At 38.7% G+C, this 11,090-nt stretch overlaps 1 protein-coding gene across 1 annotated transcript in view; it reads left to right on the top strand.

Annotated features, from left to right (window-relative positions):
- The first annotated feature begins 1,476 nt into the window (after positions 1-1,476).
- LOC150081723 (uncharacterized) overlaps positions 1,477-11,090 on the top strand; it is a 305,523-nt gene continuing 295,909 nt past the window's right edge. The window contains exon 1 of the mRNA XM_090380297.1: positions 1,477-1,591. Within this exon, the coding sequence (XP_090236423.1) occupies positions 1,477-1,591 (115 nt within the window). The remainder of the gene's footprint in view (positions 1,592-11,090) is intronic.

The following is an 11,090-nucleotide window of genomic DNA, read 5'->3' as shown; positions in this document are numbered from 1 at the left end:
TTCCGAGCGTGATGGGTAAAAGGAAGGATTTATTGGACTTTGATAAAGGACAGATTGTGGGTACTTGACAAGCTGGTGCCTTGATTTCCCAAACGGCTGAACTGAGGGGGTGTTTGAGAGCTGCCTTAGTTAAAGTGTACCAGGACTGGCGTCAAAATTGTGTAAACAACAACCAACATCAAAATGGTCGAACAATGACCTGGCGGCAAAACTGCAAAGGTCAGTGAAAGGTTGATGTTAGAGGTCAGTGCTGGGTCCAACGACCCGTACAGGTGAACAGGCGCAGCACTGTTGAAGATTTGATTACCGAATACAACATGGGTCAACCCGGAATAATATCTGGCATGACCATGTGTTGCACGTATGGGCTATACCAGCAGACGACCCCTACGGCATTCTCTCCTAACCAAGGTTCATCGGCGTAAAAGACTCGCCTGGTGCAAAGAGCATGCAAGTTGAATGTTAGAAGACTGGAAGAAGGTGTGCTGGTTGGATGAGTCACATTATTTACTCCACACCGTGGATGGTCTTGTACGGATTTGGCATCGACAACATGATGCTCTTGATCTATCATTCATGGTATCAAAAGTGCAGGCCGATGGAGGCGGTTGTATGGTGTGGGGGATGTTTCACTGGCAGGAACTTGGACTCCTGGTGCATGTGGAACAACATATCAGTGGTCTCCGCTGTTGTCAACTGCTTGCTGACTGTACCCCCCCCATGGGCACCTCCGGAGCCAGGTGGGAAGGAGCAGCAGTGCGTAGCACAAGCTTCTTGATTAGACCGGGGTTTGAGCCCGTCACCACCAAATACAGAGGATGAGGAAAGGTTAGTGAATGACCACCACATATCCCGGAGCAATATGGCCTTAGTTGCTAATGCTCCTAAAAAAACAAAGAACAGTACCCCCCCCCCCCATGTTACACTTTTTCTTGAATGGCAATGGTGTCTTCCAAGATGATGATGTGCCGAGCCATCGGGCACTTGTTGTGCAGGAATGGTTTGAGGAATCCCGTTCTGACTTCCAGCATATCGATTGGCCTCCGAACTCCCCTGATATTAATCCCATAGAGCACTTGTGAGACACTATGGAAAGGCATATCAGGTGTCTGGATATACCAACCAACCTCCATACCTGCATTGGTGACTGCATTACTTGTTTGGCCATACCTCGTGAACGCTTCTGACATCTTGTTGAATCATTCCCACGTCAGATAGCTACTTTATTGAGGTCAAAAGAAGGACCTACGAAGTATTAGGTAGGCGGTCGTAATTCAGTGATCATTTAATGTATATATTGCATTTCCTTGGTTAATCGGAGATATCCTGTTAGCTGTGAAAAAAATAACTAACTGAATAAACAAATACATATTAGTTATTTAACGTATTTCAAATATTTTTAGAATGTTTGGGACATTTTCAAGTTGCCAGAGATTTGCAGTAGTTGACTGAAATGAAAGGTAGATTGTAAAGAAGATGAAAAAGTTATTTTCCAAAATTGACCAATCTTCTAAAGATAGTCAAATCTACATAGGCAAAAATTTTACTTGTGGAAGATTTTTAGTTACAGTAGAAGATGTGATTGCAGAAGGTGGGTATAGACTATAATTAATCAATTATATGAATTAATTCAGAGTTAAAGAATTTGTCAGTTGTAAAATAATAATAGCAGTGATAATATGTAGTCTGTGTATAGTCATCAGTGATAGTACGTAGTCTGTATGTAATCTATAGAAAGCAATGAATCATAATTTCAGAAAAGTATTGTTATAATGATTGTCATTTTTGAAATATATATTTAAAATCACTTAACTTATTTATTTTGAATGTATAAATGTATACGATTAAAGAGGCCTGTGTGCTCGGGATTCATTACTACTAAAATTAAAATTACAGTTGCTCAGAGCGAAACGGATACAAAAATATAGATTGTAACAGGTTTAATAAAAGGAAATATACATATATTAGATTAGATACATAAAGCTTTCGGTTATCTAGTTAACCTTCTTCAGTTGATATGAAATGACAGTTAGAATGGAGGCGTGTACTGCCAATCTGGTACGTGAAGCATGTGGCTAATTGTTTGAGGTTGAAGCCTGTGGTGATGTATGTGGACGTGGCCAGTGCTTGTCAATGGACAGGATCGTTGCTTCGGTGATAGGGTGGACTTGACAACCACTGTTCCTGTTCACTGAGGTATTGGAGCATTTGATGTTTAACGATTCCAACCAGGCGCGGCGCAGATAATGGCGGGACTTATCCACAATCACGACATCGCAGTGTGGGTCAATGTCGTGGTGGGTTGCCCAGACGTGCTCGGCAATAGCTCAGTGCTCCACATCCGCTAAGCGGATCGCTCTTTGTGTTCGGAAAGGCGTTTTTTGATCAGTCTCCCAGTTTCCTCAAAGTAGCAGCTAGTGCAGTCACGGCAAGAGATGCAGTAGACCAATACGCTTTGTAGTAGGGTGGGGACAGGTGTTTTCACCTTGGAGATGAGGGATCGTAATTTCTTGCCTGGGAGTTGCACGCACTTTATCCCATGTGATTTTAAGATTCTACAGACCTGTTGTGATAGGTTTGGGTAGTATGGGATAAAGGCGCTTGTGGTTGAGTCACCACCTTGGATGTTTCTGTTGGTCGCTACGTGGTCACGTGCCTGTAGGTCACACCTGTCAAGGGTATTGATGGGATAACCACACCTCGTAAGGTCTGCCTTGACTTTAGCAATTTCTGTGCGCCTCTCATTTACAGAGCTAGAGTGTGTCCAGGCGCGAGTTAGTAAGGTTCGTGCTTAGGCACCCTTGACCGGTGCGAGGGCACATGCTTGAAGACAACAGTCCATCGTAAACCTATGTGTGCTGGCCAATTTACCAACTTCCGGTCAGCACACGCGCGTAGCCATCTTCTTGCCACTTCTTGCCGTGGCTAATTGTTTGAAGTTGCTTCAACTTCAAACAATTAGCCACGTGCTTCATGTACCAGATTGGCAGTACACGCCTCCATTCTAACTGTCATTTCATATCAACTGAAGAAGGTTAACTAGATAACCGAAAGCTTTATGTATCTAATCTAATATATGTATATTTCCTTTTATTAAACCTGTTACAATCTATATTTTTGTATCCGTTTCGCTCTGAGCAACTGTAATTTTAATTTTAGTGTATAAATGTATATTAGTAGTGCAATTGACAATTGAATTAACATGCCTAGCTATGAAAATTAGACCTTGGAATTCTTGTTTATAGAAATTAATCCATTACTTATGTTTCTTAGATTAATAAAGTACAGCCAGTTCCCGACTTACGTAAGGGTTGCGTTCTGCGTAAGTTGAGTTTTACGTAAGTTGGAATTTCCCTAAATGCTTAAGCAGCACTTGCAACTACGCTTGCTGAATTTGGTTGAAGCAAAAAAGAAATGTTTGACGAACTTGTAAATAGAATTAAATATTAAATTTTTTTTATCTCATGTGTAGGAAAAATTACAAAAGTGTTCAATTACAAAAATTTCAAAATTATAAAATTATGAAAAGAAGCAAGGGAACAGGCATAATGTCAGCAAGTTTTACCTTTCGAGCATTGTTGCCAGAATTAACGTCTCCAGCTGATAAGTATGCTGCTGCAGAGGTTGAGGGCTGTGGAAATTTAGGAGTTTTTTTTGAACACATCGCAAAATATTCTCTGCTGCTGTAGAATTTGCACTGGTGACTTCACTGCATTCTTTAATGTTGTGGAAAACAGTGCGATTCTTAAACTTATTAAACCACCCGATGCTTGCCACAAACTTGACTTTGCGTTCGCCATACTTATCCTTAGCAAAAACTTAGTAAAGTCGAATTTACAGAAGTAGAGTATTACATAAGTCGGGGATTGCCTGTACTCTGTTTTAATGTTACCATGAAATTTGTTTTCAGTTTTGAAAATTAACTTACAAGGCAAGTGTATATCTTGGAATCAGCTGACCGTTTGATGAATGAAGTTTAAGGGGATGTTAATGTATATTTTATTTGTCTTTCTTAATCTCAGAAAGATATCTGATGTTCAACCATTACCAAAAAAAAGTATTTGAGTAATGTGAAGTATTAGATACAGTGAAAACTTGATTATCCACAATTGTATGACACCAGATTGGATAACTTACAAGTGGGAAAATTAGCTATTCACAGCATTATAAAAGCCGTTGCTTCTACCTAATCATCATCAGCCATTTTCAATCCACTGCAGGATGAAGGCCTCTCTGGCAACTTTCCAGTTCCTTCTATTTTGTGCAATGGCCATCCATTTACTACCCACAAACTCATGAATTTCATCTATCCATCTCCGCTGTTGTCTTCCAGGTTTTTTTCTAGCTCCTCTTGGGTACCATTCTGTTATTTTCTTAATCAATCTGTCATTATGTCTTCGAGCTATGTATCCTGCCAAAGACCATTTTATTTCTTTAGTTTTGATAAGAATGTCCTTTACTTGAGTTCTCTGGCATACTTGTTCATCATTACTTTTGTTTTAGCCATATTCATCTTTAGTCCAAAATCCTTACTAACTGTGCATAACTGATTAAGATTTTCCTCTAATTCTTTGGGATCGTGGCTTATGACGACAATGTCATCTGCAAATCGTAAATGGTTTGCAGATTCACATTGACTCCTTTCTGCGACCAGTGTAATCTTCTGAAAGCTTCCTCAAGGGCAGCAGTAAACAGCTTCGGAGTTATTGGGGCTCCTTGTCGAACTGCTTTCTCGATTTTAAATTTGCTACTCTCTTTGTCTCGTCTAATAAAGAAGGTAGCACTCTCATATATTTTCTTCAAAATCATAATATATGGGGTATCAATGCCTTGTCTTTCCAGTGCCCAAAACATTGCCTTATGCCGTATGGAGTCAAATGCCTTTTCATAATCCACAAATGCCAGGCATAATAGTGTTTTATATTCATTTGCTTTCTCCATTAGCTGTGTGATATTATGTGAAGGTGATCCATAGTTGAGTATCCTGTCCTAAAGCAAGCTTGCTCTTTCGGTTGATTCTCATCAAGTATTCTTTCTAATCTGTTAGTGATGACCCTTGTGAACAACTTATAGATGTGGGATAACAAGCTAATTGGTCTATAATTTCCAATTTCTGATTTATCTCCTTTCTTATGCAGCAAAACTATGATTGCATTATTCCACTGCTTAGGTGTCACACCTTTTCTAATGCACTTTGTGAAGAGTCTTGCCAGTTTTTGTGTTATGTCTCTTCCTCCCAATTTTAACAACTCTACAGTAACTTCATCTTCCCCCGGGGCTTTCTGATTCTTCATTTTCTTCAACGCATGTTCTACCTCATCAGGAAGAATATTGGGTATGTTGTATGTGTTGCTAATTTGCAATCCATCTTCGCCACTGCTGGCATCATTCCCTTGCTCCTTGCATAATTCTCTATAGTAGTCTTCTGCTATTTGAATTATGCCTTCTCTGCTATTTATAAGTACACCATCATTATTCTTCAGTTTCAGTATCATTTATCTTTCTGTATTACTGCTCATGGCTGCTGATTGTCTATCCAAATTTCCGCACATCTATTCTACATCTGTCTTTTCTTAATTTGAATTTATGCCCTCTTAGGTTCGTAATCTGAACAAGTGGAAGGATCCCATTAGATTTCAGCATGCTCAACCCATTCAAGGCCTTATACACCTCAATCAGATTACCGCGCAGGTACCTAGTCTCCAGCCACTGCAATTTGCAGAACTTAAGCCTCTCTTGGTAAGAAGATCCTTTCATTCCCCTCACCAATCCTGTTGTCCCTTCTCTGTACACGCTCAAGAAAATCTACATCCTTCCTAAAATGAGGTATCCAGACCTGTACGCAGTACTCAAGGCATGGCCTGACCATTGCCTTATACAGAGGGACAACCACCTCCTTTTCCCTGCTAGCAAAATTCCTATATATCATTGACAAAACCCCATGACCTGCCCTAGCAGCCTGTCTGCATTGCTCAGGAAACTTCATATCTGGCTGCACAATTACTCCCAGGTCTTTTTCATTTTCTATCACCTTAAGTGTAGTAACACACAGTTGGTACGTTTCTCTGGGGTTACTTCTACCTATATGCAGTACTTTGCATTTGTCAAGGTTAAACTTCAGTTGCCACTTCTTAGCCCATCTGCCCAAATTATCTAGATCCTGTTGCAGTAGCACACTGCCATTACTGTCATTAACAACCCTGCCAACCTTTGTATCATCTGCAAACTTCGACACTAAGCCTGATATACCTTCATCAATATCATTGATAAATATACAAAACAACAGAGGACCCAACACCGAACCCTGTGGGACTCCACTAATAACATTAGTCCACGAAGAGCAGCAGCCATTAATTACCTTTAATATAACTGGATAGATCCCATCCACCCCAGGTGCCTTTCTTGTGTTTATCTTCAACAATTTCTCCTCCATTTTACTCTCATTTATTACAAGATTCTCTAGCTTACTGCTAGAGTTGAATACACCTCTGGCATTCCCCTCGCTGAATAACTCCTCGTGTGAATGTCGATGCAAAATATTCATTTAGTTTGTGTTAGCTACCTGAGCAGGGTCATCAACAGTTGACCCATCGATATCAAGTGGACCAATCTGATTCATCCCCTTCCTTCTAGAGTTTACATAAGTAAAGAACTCTTTGCTGTTTTTCTTTGCATCCCTTGCCAAAGATTTTTCGTAATCTGCCTTTGCCTGCCTAACCTCCTTTGTAACTTGGTTACAGATCAACTTGTATCTATCATAGGCTTCTGTGTCATGTGTTAATTTGTATGTATCCCATGCATGCCTTTCTTATGTTTAACTTCAACAATTTCTCCTCCAGTTTGCTCTCAGTTATTACAAAATCATTAAGCATCCTGCTACAATTTGATAACCTTCTGCCATTTTCAAACCATAATAACTCCTCATGTGTGAATGTAGATGCAAAATACTCATTCAGTTTGTTTGCTATCTGAGCAAGATCATCAACAGCCGAACCATCGATATCAAGTGGACCAATCAGATTCATCCCCTTCTTTTTAGCGTTTTTATAAGTAAAGAAATCCTTGCTGTTTTTCTTAGCATCTTTTTTTGCCAAAGATTTCTCGTAATCTGCCTTTGCCTGCCTAACCTCCTTTGTGACCTGATTACAGACTAGCTTATATCTGCCATAGGCTTCTGAGTCGCTTGATAATTTATATGCATCCCATGCATTTTTCTTCTGTATCACTAGTCTCATTAGTTCATTTGATAACCATTTAGGCCTAAACCTTGAACAATATTTCTTAATAGGTATGAAACTTTTAGTAGCATCCACGATTAATTCCTTGAATGCTTCCCACTTAGAATTTACTGTTGGTAACATTGTCAGTTGATACCACTGTACAGAATTTAAAAACTATCTGAGACCCCTGTTGATGAAACGGGCTAATTATGGAAAGCATTACCAAAAAAAACCCTAGCCACTACAAGAGAAATGTCTGCACCAGGTTTTAAGATGAGAAAAGAACGAGTAACAATCGATATGTGTGCAAATGCTATTAGGATGTACATATTATCTGTACTCATTATCAGTAAGTTGAAAAAACCGAGAGCATTTAAAAATCTTTCCAATTTTCCTGTTTTGTATTAAAATCAGAAAAATGCCTGGATTGATGTTTCTGTTTTCTGAGACTGGTTTATAATTTTTTTTATTCCTATGGTTAAAAAAAGACAAACTACAAAAAAAAAAGCTGACAAAAGTTTTAATTCTATTAGATAATGCACCTTCCCATCCATGTGAGAATAACATTAATGGCATTGATCCAAATTTTTAAGTTTTATTTTACCTTCCAAACATAGCCTCTCATTCAGCCTTATTGAGACTTTTAAAAGGTTTTACAGAAAAAGGTTATTATGATATTTGCTTCTTTCCGACGAAGATTTGGAAAGTATCATTTTGTTTAACCAAATTTGAACATTTTGGAATCAGTTTTTATGATTGCTGATGCGTGGAACTATGTTTCTGAACTAACACTTACCTGTGGATGGCAAAAACTCTTGTCATAGGCTGATTTAGGAACAACATGTAGTGAAAATATTCAACTGAACTCACTCCTGAAAAAAGAATTTGGTAAAATTATTTCTGTCATTCCTGGGTGCGAGGATTGTTACGAAAAAGACATTGACGAACGGTTTTTATTGGATGCCCTGATCAAGGGTTTCAGATGTTATCAGATGACAACATTGTCTTTGCTCATTTGAAAGACAAAACTTCTGGGGATTATAGTGAACAAGAGGAAGTCCCATTGAAGGAAATCCAGGGCAACAAGTAGCGAAGCTATTATGACATTAGAAACAGCACTGAAATGCAGTATAACCAAATTGATATTGTTGAGCAACTTGAGAGATTTAGCACAAAAAAAAAAAAAAAAGTGACAACAAACAAAATAAAAAACAATCGAATATTATTTTAAGAAATTACTTAATTTTTTTCCACATAAAATTTGCAGTAAAATACCCATCCAAATGCACATATGTAAAATGGCCAAGAGTTTGCTTACTTCCTTTGCTGCATCTTTCAATATAACTGGATAGATCCCATCCATCCCTGGTGCCTTTTTTATGTTATGGAACTTCTTTCTTATCCTCCTTACCTTGGCCTTGCACCTAGTGATTTCAATATATTTGCCTTACTTAAACAATTGTGGTCAACGTGGACTAATGTTATTAGTGGAGTTCCTCAAGGTTCAGTGTTGGGTCCGTTGTTGTTTTCGGTGTTTATGAATGATATTGATGATGGGATATCAAGTTTAATGTCCAAGTTTGCAGATGATACAAAGGTTGGCAGGGTCGTTAAGGACACTACTGACGCTATGCTGCTGCAACAGGATCTGGAAAGGTTGAACAGATGGGCTGAGAGGTGGCAAATGAAGTTTAACATTGACAAATGTAAAGTACTACATATGGGAAACAGTAACCCCAGAGCAACGTATCAACTCTGCGGTACTACACTGACAGTGGTGGAGAATGAAAAGGACCTGGGGGTAATTGTGCAGGCAGATATGAAGTTCTCTGAGCAGTGCAGACGAGCTGCAAGAGTAGCTCATGGTGTCTTGTCAATGATATACAGGAATTTTTCTAGCAGGGATAAGGAGGTGATTATTCCCTTGTATAAGGCAATGGTTAGGCCACATCTTGAGTATTGTATACAGGTCTGGAGGCCTCATTTCAAGAAGGATGTAGAGCTGCTGGAACGGGTACAGAGAAGGGCAACAAGATTAGTAAATGGAACAAAGGGTTGCTCTTACGAAGAAAGGCTTAAGTTTTGCAAATTGCAGAGTCTGCAGACTAGGCACCGGCGAGGTGATCTGATAGAGGTGTATAAGGCTTTGAATGGTTTGAGCATGCTCAATGCCAATGGGATTCTTCATCTTGCTCAGAATAATCACCTCAGAGGGCATAAATTCAAATTGAGGAAGGACGGATGTCGGATAGATGTGCAGAAATTTGCCTTTGGCCAGCGGGTGGTTGGTTGGTGGAACCGACTTCCATCACTTGTTGAAGTTGATAGCCTAAACAAATTTAAAGCTCAACTGGACAGGTATTTCGAACGAACGGAGGGGTGAAATGGGAGTGGTTTTTTTTTTTTTTTTTTTTGGCTGATGCTGAATAAGCTTGTTTTCTTGCATCATATGCCTCTACTAATGCTAATGCTAAATGCTAATTGCTAGGTGGCAAAATTTTCTGATTACATTGAGGTTGAAAAGGCTACCTATCACTGGTCACAACAGCAACCAATGTCTTTTAAGCAGCAAGTTTCCAGAATTTGATAGCATATGACTCATCTTAAATTTAATAAAATTTGAGTGGGACAAATGTTTTTAGGCATATTCACATATGCTGAGTGACTATTGTCTTCTTATCCATCTGCATGTAACAAATTGATACCCAGTGGACAGATTTTTGTGAAATTTTATATTTTGTTCTTTTTGAAAAATTTGCCAGGCTATCCCAAATTTCATTAAAATTGAACAAAAGGAAATCCAGCAATTGTTATTTCTTTTTTGTTTTTTATACAATTTGTATGGAAAAACTGAAATTATAGTTTAAATGTAGTTTTAATGCAGTATTGTTAGATTTAGTCTATACACACTTTGTGTGTATTGTTATGTAGTAGTAGTAGTAGTGGCATGTGATGCAAGAAAGCAAGTGTATGAGCTTATGCAGCATCAGCCGAAAAAAAAATAATAATAAAATAAAAAAAAAAAAAATCACACCATTCCCTCCAAATGCTTGTCCAGTTCCTTCTTAAATTTATTCAACCTATCAACTTCCACAACGACAGATGGAAGTTTGTTCCAGCAATTAACTACCCGCTGGCTAAAGGCAAATTTCCTCACATCTATTCTACATTTGTCCTTTCTTAATTTGAATTTATGCCCCCTTAGGTTCGTAATCTGAACAAGTGGAAGGATCCCATCAGAATTCAGTGTGCTCAACCCATTCAAGGCCTTAAACACCTCAATCAGATCACTGTGCAGGTGCCTAGTCTCCAGCCACTGCAATTTGCAGAACTTAAGCCTCTCTTGGTAAGAAGATCCCTTCATTCTCCTCACCAATCTTGTTGCCTTTCTGTGTACATGCTCAAGTAAATCTACATCCTTCCTAAAATGAGGCCTCCAGACCTGTACGCAGTACTCAAGGCGTTACCTGACCATTGCCTTATACAGAGGGACAATCACCTCCTTTTCCCTGTTAGCAAAATTCCTATATATCATTGACAAAACCCCATGACCTGCCCTGGCAGCCTGTCTGCATGGGCAGGTCATGGGGTTTTGTCAGTGTAAGACTTGTGAACCTCGTGTTGCTTCTGAACAGATATATAAATATTAAAAAAAAAAGACTTGAAAAAGTACCTGGAAGAACAGCTAAATTTAGAGAATGTAGAACTTTAGAGGTTTATTAAGTGTTTTATAAAGTTATAAGTATAGTAATTAATTGATAAGGAGATAATTATTATTTGCATTTCTTTTCTTTTAAGCAGAGAAAAAGAAAATTCAGTTAATGCAAGGAAAAAAATCGAACATGCCTGAAATATACCAACTACATTAAC

This window comes from Mastigoproctus giganteus, chromosome 8 (assembly GCF_048544385.1).
Source record: "Mastigoproctus giganteus isolate SK-2022 chromosome 8, ASM4854438v1, whole genome shotgun sequence".
NCBI classification, from domain to species: domain Eukaryota; kingdom Metazoa; phylum Arthropoda; class Arachnida; order Uropygi; family Thelyphonidae; genus Mastigoproctus; species Mastigoproctus giganteus.
This window is presented reverse-complemented; position numbering and strand designations above follow the sequence as displayed.